Raw genomic sequence first — 24,036 nt, 5'->3', positions numbered from 1 at the left:
TCTCTCCCCTCATGGAGCTAACAATCTTTGAGGGACAAATTATGACCACTTGCAAGTAAGACAAGCCACTATATTCCACTGCACATGACACTGTCTTATTATTTCACTTTGCAAGTAATCTCATTATTTGCAAAGTGAAGCAATCAGACAGGGCCGTGTCCAGTGGAATAAGACCTTGAGTGTCTACTCAAGGTCTTTTAGAGCTCAAAGGAGGGAAAGATCAGAGAGGCCTGCAGTTTCAAGAAAGCTTGCTTTTAGATTGGAATTCCAAAAGCATGGTTTGGTGACTAAGAATTTCAAGGATAATTATAATTACAAAGACTGTTGAGTAGGCAAAGACCCTGAAATCCTGAATTCCTCTTAGAATGTCAATAATTATGAACCTGGCCTTGTTTTGTTTACACTCTTTTAACATTTCAAGAGAAGGTGTTTCTCAATAAAAAGCTACCTCAAGAATCTATCTTCTGAACTACCTTGGCTTTTACCTGTGCTATTTGAATTGAGAGTGCTGTGTCTGATTTGCAGTTGGATGCTTCAGCTCCAAAACTTCTTGGGAGAGGCAGATCTTCTTACTTCCAGAAGATAGCAATGTTGTCTTTCTTCGCAAGCCCCACTTACTAATTGGTTCCAACTTGAACTTAATTCAGTACACAGCAAATCCTGTGCTAGGTACCAGAGAGATGCCGTGGCGCGGATAACCTACACAGCTTGCTAGTTTTTAACCATCTGTAACACTATATCAGGCCGAGGTAGGCTCAGGCCTGTAATCCCAGCACTTTGGGAGGTCAAGGCGGGCGGATCATGAAGTCAGGAGTTTGAAACCAGCCTGACCAACATGGTGAAACCCCATCTCTACTAAAAACACAAAAACTAGCTGGGCGTGGTGGCGCGTGCCTGTAATGTCAGCTACTCAGGAGGCTGAGGCAGGACAATCCCTTGAACCCGGGAGGCGGAGATTGCAGTGAGCCAAGATTGTGCCACTGCACTCCAGCCTGGGCAACAGAGTGAGACACCACCTTAAGGGGGGAAAAGAAAACAGTTATAAGCAAAGTGAAGTTAATTCTGTGCAGGAGTCAAGAAAGTACTCAGAGAAGAGGTGACATTTCAGAGGATACTAAAGCAAGAGAAGCACTTTCCTAAGTAGAGGAGGAAAGGGTATGCATTATAGGCAGAGCATGTAGGAGAGCAGGGGTGTGTAGTCTGAAAGGATTGTACCAGAAAGGGCAATTGTACCAGAAAGGGTTGATAGTGGCTGCATATAAAGTTATCAAAACCCAAAATAAGTCAGTGTAAGAAAGAACATGATTTGTGTAATCTATCAAAAAGCTACAAATATTTCCATTTCTGGATGCACACAAACAGCCACCTGTAGAAAACAACCATTTATTGTCCACTGTGCCCAGCTCCATGCTAGGCACTATAGAAGATACAAGGGAAGGCCCTTGCCCTGGAAATGTTTATTCTCTTTCTAGAAAAAAGATTAACTCACATAAAATAATTAAAAATAAGATGCCAGCCTCTAAGGAAAAGTGTTAGATTGTCTGAAACTCAAGCAGGGAGCATTTTGGCTGCCCTGGAATTCCCCATAATAGTGCAAGTACTCTTGGGGCCAGGAGAGGGGTTGGATGGCCTGACTCCTTCACCCAGAAAAAAGGTAATGGCTAACCCTCATAGAGCACTTCCTACGTACTGGGCACTGTTCTAGGAGCTTACACGGACTAACAAATTAAGTCTTCACAACCACTCTATATGAAAAGGAATAGTTATCTCTATTTACATATGGGGAAACTGAGGCACAGAGTCACAGGATTGAAATCCAGGAGATGTGGTTCCACAGTCGTGCAGTCTTTTTCATCTTAGTATTCTCAAAATCCAGCACAGTACCCGGTGCTGGATGTTAAGATCTTAAACAAACAAACAAAAAACTAGTTTTCCTTAAAAATTATATTTTCAGGGTAATACAATTCAAGTCACAACAAAGACGTGAAGGCCTCATGTTTGTAAGGGAGGAAAAATGCATTTTCGTCGTACAGCCCTAACTTTTACTTGACCCAAGGCCAGCAAGAAAATGTTTCTTTTTATTTATATATATTTTTTCTTTGGTGACAATTTGGTGTTTCTGAACGCTAGGGGCTCCCGGTTTCTCTGGTTTGAGAGCAACTTTTCCTTTTAGGACTTTTTTTTTTTTTTGAAGGGGGTGGGGGAAAATGTGGCCTTAATTATCCTACGTCTTAGGCAGCTCAAGGAAGGGGCTGTGCTTTCAGAATCCCATCCGAGCCAAGTAAGGAGGTCCCTCTTTCTCTCTCCCCCCACGTCTTCTCTTTTTAAAGGACCTCGTGAAATAGAAGTGCAGAAAACAAACCCAGGCGATCACAGCAGCAGCCGCCGCGGCAGCAGCACCAACAGCAGGAGGAGCAGGAGGAGGAGGAGGAGGAGGCAAAGTTGGAGTTGGGGCTGGCGCTCCGGAGTTGCTGGACTCAGCGCAGCTCCCATTCATTAAGGAACCAGCTGCGGAGGAAGGTGGCCGAGCGCCCGCGCTGCCCACTCGCTCGCTCGCGCACTCAGACGCGCGCCAGCCCAGCGCGCCCCAAGCTGCGCAGCTCTGCAAAAGTTTCTGCTCGGGATCTGGCTCTCTTCCCCTTGGACTTTCGAACGATTTGGGGTTGAGAGAGGAAAGCAGAGGCGCGCAGGAAGAGCAGAAAACACCACATTCTGCAGTTGGAGGCAGGCAGCCCGGGCTGCACTCTCGCCGCCGCGCCCGGAGCCGGGGCCAACCGGCCACTCTCCGCAGCAGCGTCGGCCAGGAGGCGACTCGGGCGCCTGGGTGTGTGGCTGCTATTGCGGGACGTCTTCGCGAGGCGGGAGGCTCGCGCCGCAGCCAGCGCCATGCAAAACTACAAGTACGACAAAGCGATCGTCCCGGAGAGCAAAAACGGCGGCAGCCCGGCGCTCAACAACAACCCGAGGAGGAGCGGCAGCAAGCGGGTGCTGCTCATCTGCCTCGACCTCTTCTGTCTCTTCATGGGTGAGCCCAGCCCCGCTGTCCCTCGGCCCCTCGGCCCTCGGCGCGCGTCCCAGCCCAGCCCGGGGCCGCGCCGCGCCGCGCTGTCAGCTCCGGGGCGCCCCCGCAGCCTTCCTGGGGAGCCTTCGCGCCGCCCGGGCCCGAAGCCCCCGCCCTCCCCGATCCCACCGACTTCCTGGCCTGTACTTGAGTGGGTCTGGGCATGCTTAAGCGTTCGTGGGCAACTGTTAAACCAGCTCGATAAAAGTCGTCTCCAGGTTGGAAGCCCGGGCGGAATCCCGCGGAAGGTGTGGGTTAGTCCTTTTAGCGTAGGGGAAGTTGGTTGAGCCGTGCTCTAGGGCCAGCGTATAGCTGGTCGCCCTCCATCCGAGCGAAATGGATCGCCCCGAGAGCCGGGCTCCTGCCTGGAGCCGAGCTGCCTTACCGCGGCTGTATGTAAACATCCAACCCTTCCGCCTTTGCTGCCCAGGCTCGCCAGACTGGCTAGCCGGCCTTTTCACTTGCTTCTCTCCTGGAGGTGCTCTCCCCGGGCTTGGTGCTAGGCACGGCTTCGGCAATCACTTGAGTGCCTACTGTGTGCCAGGTGATAGGCGGCTTCACGGGCATCAGTTTTAGCTCACCCACTCCCTGACTTGGTGCAGCAGGGATGATGAGCCCCATTTCCCTGATGGGCACGTTGAGGCACTGGGAAAGCCAGCTGCGATCTTGTTTGGGGACCACAAATTTAATTGCACTCCCAGAAAGTTGAGGCGATGATCCATTTCTGTTTTCCAAGGTCGTTGGGAGCCACAGCTGGAAGAGCGGTGGGAGTTAAAGGAATTGGAGTGGGAGAGTGAGGAGGATTTATGAACTCGGTAGGGGAGGGAGAAAGCGCTTCACACGAATGAACAGGACTTCCAAGGTTGAAGTCAGCCTAGGATTTTTTTTTTTTTTTTTTTTTAAGCGAATCATGGTGTAATGGAAAGCGCACAGTACTTGTCATCAGAACACTGCTGCTCTTGCCACTTGCTGGGTGTGCCACCTAACTGCCTCATGGGCCTCAGTTTCCTCTGAGTTGAATGAGTGGGTTGAAGTAGATGCTCTCCGAGGCCCCTTCCTGCATTAAGAACTCGGATCTGGTCCAGGAGCTGTTCTGCCAACTCTGCTAACTGAAGAAACATCTGTGTTCCCAATTCAGTTCCCTTAAAATAGAACTCCTGCACGGAGACCTAAGTCCCCTTTGAAATGGATTTGTCCATGCAGATTTTGCAGAGCAGAGACTTCTTAGGCTGGAGTTACACCTCCCTGGTGTTCATGACTCTTGCTGTAGCACTGTCCTTATTGTGCAGTGTCCTCTTGATGGTCCATAGTAAAGAAAGATAGGATTCTTAGAGTTTAAAAATAAGGACAGTCCCCTTCAGATAAGGAGAGACAGCTGAAGGTATAATTGTGTTCTGTGGAAGAGTGGAAGGGAAGAAAGGTCACTGTAGTTCAGGTGGCACATCCCATTTCCACATCTCTCAATATTAATTCAACATTAAGATGCTATGTAAAGGAATTGTCACTGGGGGGCCTACCTTCCTGAAGGCAGCTGGCTTATTATCATGCACAGTGGGACAGATTACTACTTAAAGTCTTGTAATCAAGCTGTTGAATTTTTAAAAGACCCTCCTTGGTCCTAGGGGAGTATAAGGAAGCACTAAACACATGGAAGCTGTTTGCTGTAAACTTGACTGGAACTCCCTGTGTTTATTCAGTGTGTTTTGTTGGTGGCAGGGAAAGCTCTTTCTAGACTGCCTGTGCAGGATACTCTCCTACCTCCTACTTTGTGATTAAGAAAGCAGAGCTAGAACATGCTTGACAGCCTTTGTACAATTTCCTTTCCACCCTTGTGATTTCAGAAGGCAGTCCCAAGAGGTGGTGTCTTATGAAAGGGAAAAGGAAAGAGATGTAAAGGAATTTGCAAAAAGACACACCCATCAGCTATAGTTTAGCCAGGGATGTAAAAACCCAAGCTACTCTGTTGTACATAGAAGGTGTAAAAAAGGTGTGTGTGCGTGCATACATGTGTGGGCACACACACATTTCAGTTCTTCATTTGCCCCACCTATCTCCCATCCCCCCCAAAGCTAATATTCTAACCTGTTGATTATATTTATTCACTGTTGGTCCTATGTTTGAACAAAATGATTTTGTTTATCTCCAAAAAGCAATAAGCTGTCACGACCACGTATTTTATTATAGAGGCACATAGCTACTTGTTTTAAGGGGTGCTTTGCCATTAAAACCATGGCAACATTTTCAAAGTGACTTATTGATCAGTGTCTCCCCTGAGCACAGGCCAATCACAGTATCGCTAATTAAATGTCTCTTAAACACCTTTAATAGGAAAAATTCTTTGCAAGAGAAACATTATTTAGGTGAGATATTTATGCAGGAGAACTCCATTTGGCTTCCAAAAGAAAAATTAATAGTACAACATGTGATTTTAATATTCCACACATCACTGTCCTAAAAAAAATTGTTTCCACTTTTTGCCTAAGACCGTCAGTATGATTTAATTTTTATATAGTTTATTGATCATATGGTCTGGATTACAGGGCACTAATATATTAAGAAGAGAGACAGTTTTCTGTTTCTTCTCCCACAAGAATATACACCAAGCTTCATCTAGTATCTGGAAAAAATAAAAGTTGATGTGCTATGTCAGTGTTATGTAAGTGGAAATATGCAAGTAGTTTAACTTGTTTCACATACCTTTTTAGAACGTTAAATTCTTGGTGAAAAGACAGAAGTCCACTCTCGTTGGAAAGCCAAGATAATCTGGTGTCAAATAACACCAGTGGGAGTTTACCCTTCATTGGACAGCTATCTTTGCAGATTAATTGCTTTTAAATACAGTTATGAATCTTTGCGTGATAGGTTTTTCTGAAATTGATTTTGTTTTCCTTTTAATTAAGTAATGTTTATCACCTCCTGGTTTTTGTACATTGATTGTGGTGGATGGGGTTACAGGAGAGCGACAAACAATTCCCAGGTAAGAAGGGAGGAACAATTATTGTCTTTCTAAGCTCTGTTAGTCTCTTTTTTATATAAATTCATATATACACTCTTTAATGCAACCCCTATGAATAGATTATCTCCGTTTTATAAACCAGAAACCATGTCTCAGAAAAGGGAAGGATAGATTAACAGTGAAGTCAATTTGAATTGATCCCCAATTCTCAGTTTAGCGTGAGTGGAGTCCTTTCCCCCATCTGAAGAATCTTGAAATTGAGGTTCTCATCAGAAAATTCTGAAGCTCAGTTTGCAGAAAGTTCTGCCTCTCCAGATTTCTCAGTTACCCATTTGCACCAAAGCAGAAAAATAAAGTTGGTCCTAGTCTTCCGGTCAGTGAAACAGAATTTGGGTGGTCAGCAACCATGCTATTTAATTTGGTTGCTCCACCACGTTTTCGGATGTTTTTTGATTTCCAGCTAAATGGTTGAGCTAAAATTCTAGAACTGGTTCTATATATGGGATACATAGAGTCATAATTTATTATTACTTACTTTTAACAGTGAGAGAAGGGCAGCATGGTATTGTGAAAAGAGACACTTAGAAGCTTCAGGTTTCAGGTTGGCCAGTTGCGTTGTGTGGATGAGTTGGTTTTCTGTGTGTCTCAGTTTTTTTCCATCTGCAAAATGATTGTGTGGTTTTATGTCTAATGTTGCCATTAAACATACGGTGACCGATTTCTAGTAGAGGCTTGACATTAGAGACTTGACATATGCTGAATGTCTGCCTTATGCATCTACTCTGCTGAGCTCTTCATTATATATTAGCTCTGTGAATCATCACGAACTAGAGACAGGCATTATAGTCTTGTACTGCCACTGCACTGTACAGCTTTGGAGAAATTCATTAAAATTTTCTGAGTCTCAGTTTCTTTATCATTGCAAAAAAAAAGGGAAGGAACTAGACCAACTTTCAGTGTCCTTCTAGCTCTAACAATTTTATAAGCCTAGACTGGTAGATATTGTGATGTAGAAACCTACTCACTGCCTCTCGTGGACCATTTGTCATTAATTGAATTGTTATATGTGTATGACCAAAGAATTGATGTTGAAAATTAGCTTAAGTTGGTGTTAATTCTGGAGGGGAGGTAAGCATTGCTTTTACTAAGGTTAAGGCAATACCATGAGAAACTGACAAGGTTTTTCCTTGGCCATATGTGTCCTTTCACCTACTTCCTGAAATTTACATATTTTCATTAATCAACTGGTAAACTGCCTAGCCAACCATCCTACACAGATGAAAATAAAGAAAAGAGCCTCAGTTGGGTACAGTGGCTTACCCCTGTAATCCCAGCACTTTGGGAGGCAGAGGCAGGAGGATTACTTGAGCTAAGGAGTTCGAGATCAGCTTGGGCAATATAGTGAGACCTTGTCTCTACAAAGAAATCAAAAATTAACTGGGCGTGGTGGTACAAGCCTGCAGCTGTAGCCTCTCTTCTTGGGAGGCTGAGGCAGGAGGATACCTTGAGACTAGGAGTTGGAGGCTGCAGTGAGCCATGATTGTGTCACTGCACTCCAGCCTAGGATGATTTAGTAGGTAAGCCCTGTTGACTTTTCTAGTATGGTTAAAAACTTTTTCTTCACTGTCCAAAATGGTTAGGGTATTTTTTTTTTTCGTCTGTTTGTTTTTTTGAGACAGAGTCTTGCTCTGTCACCCAGGCTGGAGTGCAATGGCACGATCTTGGCTCACTGCAACCTCTGCCTCCCAAGCGATTCTCCTGCCTCAGCCTCCTGAGTAGCTGGGACTACAGGCGCGAGCCACCATGCCTGGCTAATTTTTTGTATTTTTGGTAGAGACAGGGTTTCACCGTGTAGGCCAAGATGGTCTTGATCTCCTGACTTTGTGATCTGCTCGCCTTGGCCTCCCAGAGTGCTGGGATTACAGGTGTGATTAACCCTTTTGATTGCCTGTCAATTTTAGATTCTTCCTTTACCCTTTCCTGTGCAGTTGTTTGGGCTAGGAAGCCCAGTTGGTCATAGCGTGATGCTAATGAGACCATAGTCAAGGGCTTCTTCCCTGTGTAGGCAGTTATATTTATGGAGAAACCCTGTCCTTTGTGTCAGTTCAATCCAGTACACATTATTTGAGGAGTAATACTTTATTTTAGGGTTGCCTATTACACCAGTATTTCATAAACTCACCTAACATGGGGCCTATCTGGTATGAAATACAGATTCTTGGACTCTTCTCCAGGATATTCAAATTCAGCTGGCTTTGAGCCAGGACCTGGGATTCTGTATTTTATAAACACTGCTGGTGATTCTTACCAGGCCAATTTTAGAATCACTATGTTGTTTAACAGCTGATATCTTAAGGGCAATTTAATTATGTAGTGGGCTTTTTGTCCCTGTACTGAATGTTCTGGCATTTTCTGCATTGTTCGGTTGTCTATACTTTTTTGTTTGTTTGTTCGTTTGTGACCAGTGCACTTGTCTTTTTCAGAAAAGATAATCAAGCTTGCTAGAATTCTTTCGAACGGAAAATTACCTCTGGGGGCAGACCTGAAGGTGTCCCGTGACTTTCAGTGCAAAGACTTGGTGTTGTTTCTAAAGCCAAGAGGCCAAAATCTTTATGTATTTTCTGGTTGTAAACCGAACTCTACGTAGTTGAAGTTGCCAGCCATGTGACCCCTTTGGATAAATGAGGTGTTAATTTTAAATATTTTCTTTTGAGATATTGAAGTTTGTGCGTGAGTGCAAGGTGAAGCAGGAATAAATTAGATTCCTAAATAAAGCCTTTAGAAGATAAAATAAGCTTAGCAAAGTAGTGTAGAAACAATACAAGCTTTGGATTTCCCCAAATCTGAGTTTGAATCCTGACATAAAGCTAACAGCCACCTTTTGCCAACGTGTAATTTGGGCAAAAATTATTTAACCTCCTCCAGGCTTTAGTTTCCTCATCTGTAAAATAAACAAGCCTGGTAATACCTGTTTGTTGTGAAACTCAGGTAAGATAATTAATCTAAAAGCATTTTGAAAAGTTCAAAGTCACGTTATCATCATCAGGTAGGAATTAAGTTGCTGTTGTTCTTCATAGAGTCGAATTTTCATTTTCTTCCCAGTTTTCTTACTCCTCAATGGTTCTATAAAATCTTCTTTTATATCTTGGCAGCAAAGTTGCCTGAACTATATTAAGGAAAAAGATTCTGAGAAGAATCCCAAGAAAACACCAAGCAGAGTGGACACAAATGTTTTCCATTAGCTAAAGGAAAGCAGTGGCAGGTTTCCTGACCCTTTCTGGAAAAGTCAAAGTGCAGGAACCTCAATAGGCTTTGGTGGTTGCATTCTTCTCCTTTGAAAGGGAGAAGGCCATATTATCTTGAGAGAAAGACAGATAGGCCTTAGGAAGGGTGGGAGAGAATTTAGACACATGGTCTGTTTTAGGGTCAGCTCTTACTTATGTCATTCATGTCATTCAACAGCCCAGAGGAAAACCTAACTAAAAAGAACAGCAAGGCCAGGCATAGTGGCTCACGCCTGTAATCCTAGCACTTTGGGAGGCTGAGGTGGGTGGATCACCTGAGGTCAGGATTTCGAGACTAGCCTGGTCAACATGGTGAAACCCCATCTCTATTAAAAATACAAAAATTAGCGGGGCATGGTGGCGCGTGCCTGTAATCCCAGCTACTCCAGAGGCTGAGGCAGGAACCAGTTGGCAGAGGCTGCAGTGAGCCGAGATCATGCCACTGCACACCAGCCTGAGTGCTAGAGGAAGACTCTCTCTCAAAAAAAACAAAAAAAAAACCAAAAAAAAAACCAAAGAAAGAACAGCAATGATTGGAAAGATCCAAATGCTGGTCATCTAGGGGACCCTCTGTATTTGCTGAGGAAGGAAGGCACTGAGCTAGGCTCCCATATTTATTATACAGGCCAATCTTGTGATATAGAGATTAGATCCCTTTTATAGATGAGGGAACTGTAGCTCAGAGATGTTAAGTAACTTGCACAAGGGTACCCAGCTAGAAAGCAGGCACCAACTTTTCCAGAGCTCTTGTCAGTTTACCTTGCTGCCCCACTTTTCAATGCAATTAATGCACTCAAGGCAGTCTTTTTCATTTCTTTCCATTTCGTTTATTTCAGAGTCTTAACTCAAGGATATTATTGGGCCATGGAGTAGACAGAGTAATATGTAAATAATTGCAAAGCAGCTTAAAGTGTGATGAATAAGCTTCTCTGTAGACATAATAAAGAGAATAACCATTGGAGCAATTCCTCATCACCTAGATTCATGGAATCTTTAGAATTTGGAGGTACCTTGGAGATTTCATTAACAACAATACCAAGGTCATTTTTTAATGTCAGTTAGAAAAATAGGCCTTTTTGAGCTGGGGAAGGGAGAGAGGTGTGAGGGGAATAGCACAGGCTTTGGAGTCAGATTGGAGTTTGCTCACTATTATTAGCCATAGAAGCTTAAGCAAGTTTACTTGATCTCTGTGAGGCCTCATAAATATTCATTTATGAAATGAGATTCTGTGTGCACTCTGACGTGGTGGAGACATGTCTAGTACAGTGCCTGGCACATAGAGACACTCAAGAGGTAGTTGCTGCTGTCATTATTGTCAGTACGTCCTGGTCAGTGCCCTTGGTTCACAAACAGGAACTGGAGGTCTTGGTTGGTTAGTTAATTGTCCAGTGATAGTGAAAGAGCAGGACCTAGAACCAAGGTCTTGCCTTTCTACCATTCTGCTTTTCGGATGTGTTCTTGTTGGTGTGAAATTTGATATTATTCACGAGGTAGAGTTCTCCAGAGATCTGCCTGCGTCAGTAGAAAAAAGAACAAGACAAACAGGTTTAACTTTTAATCCATATCGGTGGATGTTGGCTGAGTGAAGCCAAAGACACATGGGACAAATGTGAAGGACTAGGCAGTGTTTTGATATATTACTTTTCTTCAAACTGGTATTTTTTCGGGAAAGTGCTTATTACCAAGATCACTGCTGAATGATTTGAGCTGGAACAGTGCCACCTTTTTCCAATGATGTATCTCAGGGGAGAAAAAAGAGAATCATGTTTTCGAAGTTTTTGCTTTTTATTCTATTTATTTATTTATGTATTTTTGCTTTTTAAAAGGCTCTCAACAAACTCTCCTTATTCTCATGTGACTGAGGATGAAACAGTCTCAGATTAAACAGGCTTCTCATGGTCATGCATTAATTGTCAGTGCCAATGTTCAAAAGAAGGCTAGGTCAGGTTCTTGAACATCCTTGTAAAACTATTCTTCCCTTAAGTCTGGGTTAAATTATAAATTATGATCTGCATTTAAATTCCCAAATTTAAAACAAACCAAACAAAACAACGCACATCAGACTCTTTTGGAAACCTTTGAAAGCAACTTGATTTCTTGTGTGCTTTGAAAGTATATATTGCAATCAGGGTATTGGTAAGTGTGTTTTTGAGGTTTGTCACAAATTAACAAAATTATATGCCTAAAGAGTTTTGCAGAGAAATGCAAATCATTGTAAGCGCCTTGTCATAATAAGTAGTGTGCTTTGGTTCCTGTTTATGTATCCCTAAAACACATAATACATATGATTACATTGACACGAAGGAAGCCATTCTCATTGATGGTTTCTTTGTATCTAGCCCCCAAATTAGTTTGTGGTGTCAATCAGTATAATTTCTAGAGAGCCTATTAAGCCTGTGTTTGTACCTGTCTTTCAGGTATAAGCCTTGTCTTCTGCAGATGATTCTTGAGCACCTACTATGTGCCAGGCCCCCGGGTTTCCGTGGCCTTAAGGAATTCCCAGGCTGGTGAAAGGGAAACAGGCTTTCCCCAAATGACAAACACTATGTAAGTGATGACTCTGGAGCCTTAGGGGAGGGCCTATTCTAGCAGCACAGTGAAGAGTGATGAAGCTTGCCTGAGGGTGTGGAGCTGGGTCTTGCCAGATAAATAATACCTCACAAGCCAGGAAGAGGGAGAAGGTATTGCAGCAGAGTGAAGCACAGGTGCTGAGACTTGGAAGCAGGGACCTATTTGGGAAGGGTGAGTAGCTGGAGGCTGGAATGTCAATATTGTGTGTTTGCATTGTGTGGGGGAAGAAAGGAGGTCATTGGAGATGAGGCTGGAGAGATAGGTTAGAGCTAGATTATGAAAGGGGACTGGGTATGGCAGGCAGCTAAGGAATTTGAGCTTTATTTTGGTGAACCAGGAGAGCAAATGGAGTTTTCTTTTTTCTTTTTCTTTTGGAAGATTTCACAGAGAAACCTACCACCTAGGAGTGAAATTGCTGGATCCTATGGTAATTCCACATTTACCTTTTTGAGGAACTGCCAAACTGTTTTTCATAGTGGCTGCACCATTTTAGAAATATCTAAAGGCGGCTGGGCGCAGTGGCTCACACCTGTAATCCCAGCACTTTGGGAGGACGAGGCAGGCAAATCATGAGGTCAGGAGTTTGAGACCAGCCTGGCCAACATAGTGAAACCCCATCTCTAATAAAAATACAAAAAATTAGCCAGCTGTGGTGGCGGGCGCCTGTAATCCCGGCTAATCAGGAGGCTGAGGCAGGAGAATCACTTGAACCTGGGAGGCAGAGGGTGCGGTGAGCCGAGAGAGCCATTGCACTCCAGCCTGGGTGATAGTGCGAGACTGTATCTCAAAAAAACAAAAACAAAAACAAAAAAAACTAAAGGCTAGTTACAATATGTAAGAAAAATACAAGAGTTTTGTAAAAGACCTTTGGAATGAACATATTCATGAAAAGATTGGAGGAGGGAATGAATCTAATCTTATTCGGGTTTGAGAGGGATGACTGGATTTGAGAGTAGGCAAATGGGAGGCAGAGGCACAAAAGACCAGTGGGGTAGCAAGTGCAAGCTGAACCGAGGGTACTGTGGCGGGAGCAGAGAGGGCTGGATAAGAAAGACATGACAGGTATTTCCTGAACTCCAGGTTGGGAGCCTCTGAACTATGGTGAGGCTACTCCTTCCAGAAACACTTTAAATGCAGGATTTATAGGAGATTTACGAAATCCATTAGTAAATGCTTCTTTATGTGCATAGCCTTATTATGAAGACGAGGCTATGAGTTATATTCTTTTGTTGTTGTTCTGGACTTCTTTAATTTCTCAAATGCCCCTTAAAATAAGTGGGCTACAAATCCTCTTGGCTTAGAGAAAGGGTTTTTCCTGGGTTGCAATGGTATTTTTTTCAAAGAGCTTTATTGAGATATTCACATACTATGCAATTCATTTATTTAAAGCACACGATTCATTGGTTTTTAATATCTTCATGGTTAGGTAACCACCACCACAACCAATTTTAGAACATTTCATCACTGCAAAAAGAAACGGTACCCACTACCAATCTCTCCCATTTTTCCTCCGCCTTCCCACATCTTACAGCAACCAGGAATCAAATTTCTTTCTCCATAGATGTGCTTGTTCTGAATATTTCATATAAGTATAATCATATGCGGTCTTTCGTGACTGGCTTCTTCTGCTTGGCATACTGTTTTTAAGGTTCATTCATATTGCAACATGTATCCTTCATTTCTTTTTATTGTCAAATAGTATTCCATTATATAGACATACCACATTTCATTTTTACCTTCACCACTTGATGAACATTTGGGTGATTTCCACTTTTTGGCCATTATGAATAGTGCTGCTATGAATATCCATATAAATTCTTGCAGTTCTCTTGGGACTATATACTTAGGAGTGGAATTCCTGGATCATATAGTAACTCTATGTGTACCTTTTTGAGGAACTGCCAAACTGTTTTCCATAGTGGCTGCACCGTTTTAGAAATACTTTAAGATTGGGCCGGGCGCGGTGGCTCACACCTGTAATCCCAGCACTTTGGGAGGCCAAGGCGGGCGGATCACGAGGTCAGGAGGTCGAGACCATCCTGGCTAACACGGTGAAATCCCGTCTCTGCTAAAAATACAAAAAATTAGCTGGGCATGGTGGTGGGCACCTGTTGTCCCAGCTATTCGGGAGGCTGAGGCAGGAGAATGGCGAGAACCCGGGAAGCGGAGCTTGCAGTGAACCTAGATCGTGCCACTGCGCTGCACTCCAGCCTGGGCGACAGAGCCAGACTTCGTCTCAAAAAAAAAAAAAAAAAAGAAATACCTTAAGATTAATGCAAATATGTAAGGGAAACAATGCCAGAATTTTCCGGAAGATTTGGAATTAACATATTCATAAAACCACTAAAGCGACACTTTGTTTTTAGAGGGATTTTTCACAAAGAAATACGATTTGAATCAGTTTAGTGGTGCCGCTGGGTTTAAGATGAGTGAGCAGAAAACAATAAGCTGACTGGGAAATCGATGCTGGGTGGTCACTAGACCCGCTCACCCACTGAGTAGCGCTTCCACAAAGCAGGCTGTAACGTACAGACTCTTGTCTCAGCAGAAAAAAGAATGGATCTTCAGAATAGCTTGGAAATAGTTAAACATGCAAATAGTAAAACCTATATATCCCTAGGATCTGCTTTACAGTATTTTAAAGGCATGAAACCGAAACCCATCTATTCAGTTCCTGTTTAGGCTGATTTTTTCACCCTTTTCTCCCCTCTGGATATATGGCTGTTGATCTATAGTTGTCATCTTAGGGACTAAAATTACCATGTATCTTTTAGACTCAGGTGCTGGATGCCAAGAAATATTAAAGAATATAAGACACAAATACAAATCCTGAATAATGAGTTGAGCTATAAATGCACTAAAAAATCAAGTTGTAAGTGTATGAAAATTAAACCTCAAGTATTACAAAAAGGTGAGGAAAAGGGATCCACATTTATTGTTAGGTGCTTCGCATGCTATCTCATTTTAACCTTTTTAATAACAGAATAAGGGAAATGTTTAAAACCTGGTGTTGCAGCTGAGACAGGGTAAATGATTTGCCCAACTTCTTACAGCTGATATGTATTGGGGCTGGAATTTGGACTCAAGCTTGACTAAATAATGATCAGTGCTGACATTGATTGAGTGCTAGCTAGGTACCTCTCACCAGGTTAGGCAGCGTGTTACATTCTCTTATTTGATCCTCCCAATGAGCCTATCAAGTACTTGTTACTATTGTCTCCATTTTACAGAATTGAGGTAAGGGAGGTTAAAAATAACTTACCAAAGGTGGTGCAGTGAGTCTGAGAGGTGGGGTCAGACATCTGCCTGGTGAGGTCATTCTTAACTACTAGGCTCTACTGCCTATATTCTCCACGTGTTTCTGCATCCCATGCTTTTCTCCATCACTCCATGCTGGCTTTCGCATTGGCAACCCCTGAGGCATCATCCAAAATGAGTTGGACTGGTGGTTCTCTGGACCTGTGGAGGTCTTTTAGGTCAATCATGGGGCATCCTCTGCTATTCTCAGTACTTCAGAAATATCTAGGCATACTGAACTTTCACCAGTGATTAACTTGTCAAGCCTAACTCATCAGCCTCTGCCTAGACTGGTCAAAAGCATGCTGTGTTTGTGATGTGAATGACAGCTGTCAGTTCACTCTGGTCTTGTTTATTTCTGCTAATCGTAAGATGAGACTGATACTTTTTGTGCTTTGATTAGCAAAAATAAATAAATGATATGGAATATAGTTTACTTGGTAAGTACAGGTGTCTTCTAGATGTGTCATAGAGGGGCAAGAATTAACCGTGAGGGATTTTTGTGGGTGAAAAGGCGGGACACCCTAGAATGGACTATTAGCTCTGAATTTTGAGGTGAGGAATACCACTGGGTCCTGGATTCTATAGAAGGCTTTCTAAAGAAAGGAGGGACTTTAGGCCAGGCGCAGTGGCTCACGCCTGTAATCCTAGCACTTTGGGAGGCTGAGGCAGGCGGATCACCTGAGGTCAGGAGTTCGAGACCAACCTGGCCAACATGGCAAAACCCTGTCTCTAATAAAAATTCAAAAATTAGCCAGGTGCGATGGCAGGTGCCTGCAATCCCAGCTACTCGGGAGGCTGAGGCAGGAGAATTGCTTGAGCCTGGGAGGCGGAGGTTGCAGTGAGCCGAGATGGTGCCACTGCAGTCCAGTCTGGGCAACAGACTCTGTGTATCATTAAAAAAAGAAAAGAAAAGAAAAAAGGAGGGACTTTAGGCCTTTTGTCATTCACATCAGGCAGTGGTAGTGGGTCACTCTGTTTGTGACCCGTTTTGTACCTTGGGCTGGAGCTACCGTTCTTGTGGTTTGGTGTAACCTTTGAGTCACATGCAAAGATTTTGAGCTTCTCTGGTTAGTGGCTGCGGATGCAGCTCCTTCATTAAATGCAGTACATGGAACTTCTACCAGTAGCCTCTTCCCCACAAATGACCCACATTGTTGTAAAGTTAGCAACCACTGACAGGAAGTGGCAGAATGCGCCTCAGCCACACAGCAGATTTCATTAGACACTCTCCCAAAGTAGCTGTTTGGGTCAATTTGGCCTCTGTAGGTTTCTAGAGAAGAATGGCCTAATCCGTTATTTCTCATCGTTACATTTGTCTTGCTGTCATCTTAGCCTTAATGGATGTTTTGATTAGAAGCACAGTGTCTTCTTTGGAAGCAAGTGCACATATGATCAGAGAGAGGAACTTCCAGCAAGCTGAGATTTTAAAAATATTTCCAAAGTTGTTACCAACTTACTGGAGAATCTTTTGTTTAGTGGGTTTGTCATTTAAATCTGTCTGGAGAGTAGCAGCTCCAATGACACCGCAGGAGGGATGGTGGGCTCCACTCACCTTTGTGACTGGTTGCTTTGAAAGATCAGCTCTATAGATGTTATATGAAAGCAGAATTCCTAGGGAGTGACTGGGAAATTAAAATATGCTTCCTGAATTGAAGCATTCGAAATACAGGGCTTTCAATCCGAGGGGAATGATAAGCTGTCTTGATTTTAGGTTTAATTTTCCTAACGCTATTAATGGAATTGAGGGACCTTTACTTATGATTTTGCCATGAATTTGTTGTTTGCGGTTGTGCTTGCCCTAGCTGTGAAATCCAAGGATTTATTATTAATTAATAATCCCTTTTTACTGAACAGTTCTACCAAATGATAATGTTTGCATCTGAGCATTTGAATTTATATATTCTTCCTTGCCTCAATTAATTTTTCTCATTGTAGAACTCCAGTTACCTAGCCCCTCAAAGCAAACAAAACATCAGTACCACCACATGCAAAATGTCATTGTTCACATGTCAGTTGGAAAAAAGCTGGGAAACGAACATTTTTGAGCGCTGACACTATAGTCAGACACATCCACGAATCTCGTCAAATCATCAAGCCTGAAAGGGAGGTATTCCTCTAACTGATTTCATAGATGAGACAGTTGTTGTGCAGAGAGATTGAGGGTCTTGCTCAGGATCTTGGGACTAGAAAACGGTGGTGCCTGTGGGCTATGAACCAACCAACACCTATGCTCTTTCCTCCAAGAATTAAGATTGCAATTTGAATTTTCACTATTAGTTTCAATAATGAGCATATGAAGAAAGCAAGCATGTCAGAAAGTTTAAAAATGAAATTATCACGCCTTGTAAAGTGTTCAGATTTGACTTGAAGTTTAAAGTCTTCTGACAATTTCAGTATTTCCTGTTTCTTTGTAAATCCCTAGAGGATAGAAGTGAACTCCAAACCTTTACACTGGAAGGGAGAGGCATGAACTTTACTGAATACTTAATATGTGGCAGACAGTGAGCTAGGGGCTTTTCATGTATTATTAACTCACTTGGATTTCACAACAACACTATGAAGGAGGAGGTTGAAGTTCATTCCGCTTTTCTCAGAACTTGGTCAGCAATGTCTGCAGCAATCCTCATTGATGGGTTAGTGACACACTGTTAATAATTCAGCTCATCAGTGGCAGAGGTCATTTACTAACATTTCAGGGAAAATGCTCTGCTAGAATCTGCTTTCAGCTGATCACTTGGGCCATGAATCCACTTTTACTGAAAATATATCAGAGAGAATCTCAGTTCCAGTTCTGTAGAGCCTTAGAAGAAAAGGTCAGGAGCCATGGTAGGAGAATACTTGGCCAATTTTCTACAGAAATGGAATATCTTGTCTGCAGAGAGAGAGCAATATCAGATTGTATTGCTAATTCTTCTTCTTATCAGTCTTCTCCAAAGGAGTTAAAAAGCCAGGGAAATGAAACATTTTGAGTGAAGGAGCTTGCACTTTGGAAAACGCTCCGTGTATTTCCCAGGCTATTGTGGGGCCCTATTCAGTTGGGATTTGAATGGTGGTGTGATTAGCATGAAAGCAAGTATATAAAGTAGGTCTTTTCTCCCTTTCCTAAAAGAAGTTTTGTGGCATTTCTTTTTCTGACAGAGTTGGCATGAAGCTTTGACAAACACAGACCCATGGAAAAGTTAAATAGGACTTAGAGTAGATCCATTTTGTACAGATCCTTCACACTTAGAATGCAGAGCAGGAAAGCAGCTGGCAAGAGGCCCCTCAAACCATAGGAATCATAGCAAGGGCTCTTCCTCCACTGTGGACCCAGGATGAATGTGAAACACCCATAAGACCAATGGGAAAGTATATCCTGGGCTGTTGATCATTTTCTCTATTACCAAAAAATGACTGATAAGCACATGCCTGTGAGTCCACTGCCTATCTTATTTCTCTCCCAGTATTTGTGGAGATAAATACACAGTGCTGAGGGAAAGTCTAAGAAATATAAGAGGTGGAACCTGCCCTAAGGAAGCAGGTGACAAGGTGAGAAGATGGACACACAGATGGAAAAAACATGGCCAGGTGTCGTGAGCTGATAATTAAATGAAATTTTTAAAATATAGTCTAAGAGATAGCTTGATGCCGATCTTGCCTTCAGTCTCAGCTTTGCTGTATTAGTTGAGTGACCTTGGGCAAATGTTTCCTACCTTACGAATGATAAAATGAAGATGATGATTTGTTCCCTGCCTACCTCACAGAGCTGCTGAGACCAAACGGTATGTATCCCACAGGTATAGAAAAATATTTTGCAACTGCAAACTCATGTTTGTACAATGAATATATTTTTTTTTGTTTCTGATTTTGCTCTCTCTTCTCCATTCTTCCCATTTTGACTCCATTTTAGGCACATGCCATCATTTACCGAGATCTGAAAAAAATGTCTTTACAGATTTATTTCTAGGGCGATAGTCTCTCCTCTCTCATGTATTCTTTATGCAGTGAGTCTACAGGGTCATTTGTTACAACTACAATCCCGATCACATAGGCCTGTCTCTTCAGAACAGGACTTTCTGACCCCTTGTTGACTACAGAATCCATTTCTCAGCATATTTAAGACCCTTCAGAATCTAATCCCAACCAAACCTTTCGATTTCTTGCTTCTCATCCCCTCTACCCCACTCTCCCCCGACCCCTTCACACTCTTCTCCTGGACATCTCCACTCTGGGGCTATTCCACATCCTTTTCTACCATGCCATTCTTTCTTTTTGCTTGGTATGTGCTACTTAATAACTTTTTTTTTTTGAGACGGAGTCTTGCTCTGTCGCCTAAGCTGGAGTACAATGGTGCAATCTTGGCTTACTACAACCTCCGCCTCCCAGGTTCAAGTGATTCTCCTGCCTCAGCCTCCCGAGTAGCTGGGATTACAGGCGTGTCACCACGCCTGGCTAATTTTTGTATTTTTAGTAGGGGCAGGGTTTCATCGTGTTGCCCAGGCTGGTCTTGAACTCCTGACCTCAGGTGATCCACCCACCTCAGCCTCTCAGAGTGCTGGGATTACAGGCATGAGCCACTGTGCTCGGCCAAGAAAGAAGCTACTTACCTCTTGATAGTCACTTCGAATCCTGCCTGCCTCCCCTCCGAAACCTTTTCTAAATAGATTTTGAACTCCTTGTACATAATAGATGCTGAAAAATTTTTATTGAGAAAAAGTATATAAAGATATTTTAGAAAATATAAACAAGAAGTAAAAAGAAAAATAAAAATTTTGTTGCCTATAATACCACAATCCTGAGGTAGCCACTGGTACAGTTTATCTTTTCTATAAATAGCTGAATTATTATTAAGTATAATTATAAAGCTAAACTCTGGGTGCTTAAGGCCTGCTTCCTGTAAGTCAGTATGATGAAATGGAAAAACCCTTTACTTGCTAGAGTTTGCAACAGTCAATAATAGAGTATTAACTAACCTGAGAGAATTGGGAATATGTACTAACTTAAGAACAACTAGGTATTTACATTCAATTTTGCATTCATGTAGTATTTTGAACTTGGTTAACAAACAAAATTTGTGCTAACTCTGATAGCGTCTATTTAAAAAAAAAAAAAAATTCTAACCTACCCTAAAAACTAGGGCTGTATTTAGAAGGCATTACTTTTTTCATCTTCCTCTCGTGCCTTAAGGAGGGCTCTGGGCCGGGCGCAGTGGCTCACGCCTGTAATCCCAACACTTTGGGAGCCGAGGCGGTTGGATCATGAGGTCAGGAGATCGAGACCATCCTGGCTAACATGGTGAAACCTGGTCTCTACCAAAAATACAAAAAGAAAAAATTAGCTGGGCATGGAGGCAGGCGCCTTAATCCCAGCTACTCAGGAGGCTGAGGCGGGAGAATGGCGTGAACCCCGGAGGCAGAGGTTGCAGTGAGCCGAGATCGCGCCACTGAACTCCAGCCTGGGCAACAGAGCAAGACTCTGTCTCAAACAAAACAAAACAAAACAAAAAACAACAACAAAAAAAACCCGGAGGACTCTGAATGAGTAGAGGAAACCCCCATGAAGGGAAAACATAGGCAAGCTGGGAGACAAGAAATCTGAGTTTACATCTTAACTTTGTTACTAACTGCTGTGATCTGAATGTCTGTGTTCCTCCAAAATTCATATCCTGAAACCTAATCACCAAGGTGATGGAAAGTGGGGGCTTTAAGAGGTAATTAGGTCATGAGGGCAGAGCGCTCATGAATGGGATTAGTGCCCTTATAAAACAGGCCTGAGGGAGCTTTTTAGTCCTTCTGCCCTTCCATCACATGAGAACACAGCTAGAAGGTGCCATCTTTGAAATAGAAAGCAAGCCTTCACCAGACACTACTGGCACATACTTTCAGTGATGGTGAGTTTATTCCATGGAGGCAGTTCTAATTGTTCAAAAGGTTATGTTGATATAAAATCATCCTTCCCACAATTTTAACCCAACATCAGCTATGTTTGCTACCGTTTTGGTAATTAGTAGCGTTAATAATAATATCTATCAATTTTATAATTAAAAGCACCTGAATAAATGATGGTGAGGAGTCATTTCAACAAATATGCATTGAGCACCTTTAACGCACCAGGTACTGTGCTGGGTGTTGAGGTCTAATGATGAATGGGGAGAGGTTTCAGTCCTTCAATCTTCTGGAGTAGATGTTGGGCAGGTGCAATTCTAGAAATACAATGTATACTCTATATAGAGGTAGCCGAGTTGAAGGGATTATTAACCCTATGTTTGAGGGGCTCTGGGGGAAACCTTCTGAAAGTGGTAACATCACAGTTGTTTGGACAGACAAATTAGTAGAATGCTTTTAGGCACCATTGTCAAGGAAGGGACTGAACTGAAGAATTCCCTTTAGCAGAATGGTTTCTTTGCCTCAGCTCTGCCCAGTACCGCTGACCATCCTTTAGAATAATCTTAGAATACAGGAGATGGAGGGGCTAAGCATCAAAAGTTCTCCCTTCCTCATCCCCGTTTTCCAGATGGGAAAACTAGGCTCAGACAAATTAAGTGTCTTGGAAAATGGGTAAAATATAGAAAACTCTTATCTTGTGCAGGTTCAAGTTCAAATCCAGTAAATACTGTAGTTTTAAGCATTCCTTTACACAATGGATTTGGTTATTTTGCAAGTCAGATACTAGCCCCATGTGTCAATAATCTACAAAGTCATTTGTACCTTGACATAAAATTCCAAAGCACAGTAATATATTCTTAGTGTGAAAAAAAAAAAAAAAATTCAAGACTGGGTGTGGTGGCTCACACCTGTAATCCCAGCATTTTGGGAGGCCGAGGTGGGAGGATCACTTGAGCTCAGGAGTTCAAGACCATATGATTATGTTAAAAGGAAATAGCCCCTTGCGTAATTACTGTTCCTCCAAATTCCACTCCCCGGAGCATCTACTGTTAACAGGTTTTGGTTCTGCCATCCTCATTTTGAATGCACATGTATTCTCATTGACATCCACCTTTATCCATATTAGTCTCCTTGCTTCCTGGAAACAACACACAGAAATCTGTATTCCGGCCTTTGTTCCTGCTCTTTCCTCTGCTAACGCACCCTCTCCTTCTCTGCCTATACGAAGAGTATCCATTCTTTAAGCTGGGTTCTGCTCATCCTGCCCCTCACTACTCCAGCCTGAGGTAATTTCACCTCCTATTCTCAAGCCATTCCAGCTCTGACACTAGTTAGTGAAACAAGTCAGTTGCACTCTGTTGGTTTAAATTTTCTTCCCTAAATAATGAGGCAGTTGAATTAAATGGTTTTTCAGAACTGCAGAGGGCATCAAGTATATAAGACTCTAGGACAGTGCCTGATAGTTGGAGGTCTTGACTGTGTTAAATTAACCGTGTCACAAGGTGCAAATAGGAGGAAAGGTGAAGAGATTCACCATCACGAGCTACCACAATTTTAACCCAGAATCAAAGTTTTGAAGTTTAGGAGACAGTGGAACACAGTGGAAAGAGGATATGTCTTAGGGTCAGACAGTTCTGGGTTCTGATCCTGGCCCGATCACTTGGTAGCATATAACCTGGGTCACGTGTTATAGTAAACTTCAATTTCCTCACCTATAAAATGGAGACAATAATTTCTACTTTACAGGTGTCCAGAGGGAAAAAAAATACTTCAGAGACGGTGGGCTTTTTGACACTAATGTACCCTGACCCTTAAGTGTTTAGAAACTGCTATCTGTCATAAATAATTGGCAAGCTTTGGAACAAATAAATGCATAAGAGAGTACTACCTGGATGTATAGAATGTGTAAGCACAAAGTATGGATTAGACATAGTTTATCCGATCTTTGAAAAGTTACCTTGGAGTCCTGCCAGAGAATCCTATGGCAGCTGCACAGATGGAGCTACCTTTCCATTTGTGTTTACTAAAGAATGTGTTTTCCCATTGGGAAGGAAGATGCTGGAAATTTGTCTTTAATGCATTCCAGTGTTGGGAAACGAAACCTACCTGAGAGATTGAGCAGAGCTTATTAACCAATATCATTTCAAGTTGATTAAAACTATCATCTTAATTAAATACCAGAGAACAAGAAGTTCTCAGTCTTCTGGTAGCAATGAAAGACCAAAGAGTCAATTTGAAGTTGTTTTTGCAACTCTTAAAATAATACTCCCTCTCCTCCCTCCCGTGAAAAGAGTTTCTTAGCTATAGACATGCCCTCACATTGAGGTTTCTGAAAGCTGTTAAGGACCACAAACCTGCTGGCAAAGCCTGCTGCTGCCAAGGCATCAGAGTTCTCAAAAGCAAGGGGGTTCAAGCTCAGGATACGCTGATTTGGAAAGAGAGCCCAAACAAAGGGCCTTTTGAGGCAGGAAACTGGGCTTTGGCTGCAGCACAGAGCAATATGGGGTTGGAAAAGCGCCCCGGGGACTTGCAGAGAAGAAGGACTATGAGATCGATGGAGGAAGTATAAAGTTTCTCCATACAGTGAGGGTTTAGATTTCAAAACCCTCGAAAGTTAGTTTCAGAAGCTATCTTTCCTCTGTCAGCTTCACCAGCATGTCTATAAAATGTGGACTTGACAACGTTATATGTCTTTGAGCAGAAAAGGGAAATGATCCATGGAGGTACATACACATTACCATTCTAGTAAAGATGTCTGACCTGAAAGCCAGTGGTTTTCTTACAAGACCCAAAGCAACTGCTTTCATTAGTGCATTCATTTACCCACTTAATTATACATGTATCAATTGGCTACTATACGCCAGGTTGATATAGCTATGAAGTTAAAAGATACGATTCTACCAATTCTGATTCAGCTCAAAGAACTCAAAATCTAGTTGATCAAATCTGGAGGATTGAAATAAAGGAGACAAACTTTCTTTCTCTTGCTTTCTTTTCCTT

The 24,036-nt window shown here is 42.6% G+C and overlaps 1 protein-coding gene across 1 annotated transcript in view; it reads left to right on the top strand.

The window, feature by feature from the left end:
* The first annotated feature begins 2,351 nt into the window (after nt 1–2,351).
* The window catches only part of PLPP3 (phospholipid phosphatase 3), an 82,874-nt gene continuing 61,189 nt past the window's right edge, over nt 2,352–24,036 (top strand). The window contains exon 1 of the mRNA XM_021942027.2: nt 2,352–3,025. Coding sequence (XP_021797719.1) covers nt 2,887–3,025 — 139 coding nt within the window. The 5' untranslated portion in view covers nt 2,352–2,886. The remainder of the gene's footprint in view (nt 3,026–24,036) is intronic.

The sequence above is a fragment of the Papio anubis genome, chromosome 1, assembly GCF_008728515.1.
Source record: "Papio anubis isolate 15944 chromosome 1, Panubis1.0, whole genome shotgun sequence".
Taxonomy (NCBI): domain Eukaryota; kingdom Metazoa; phylum Chordata; class Mammalia; order Primates; family Cercopithecidae; genus Papio; species Papio anubis.
Note: the sequence above shows the minus strand (reverse complement) of the source record. Positions and strands in the feature narration are given on the sequence as shown.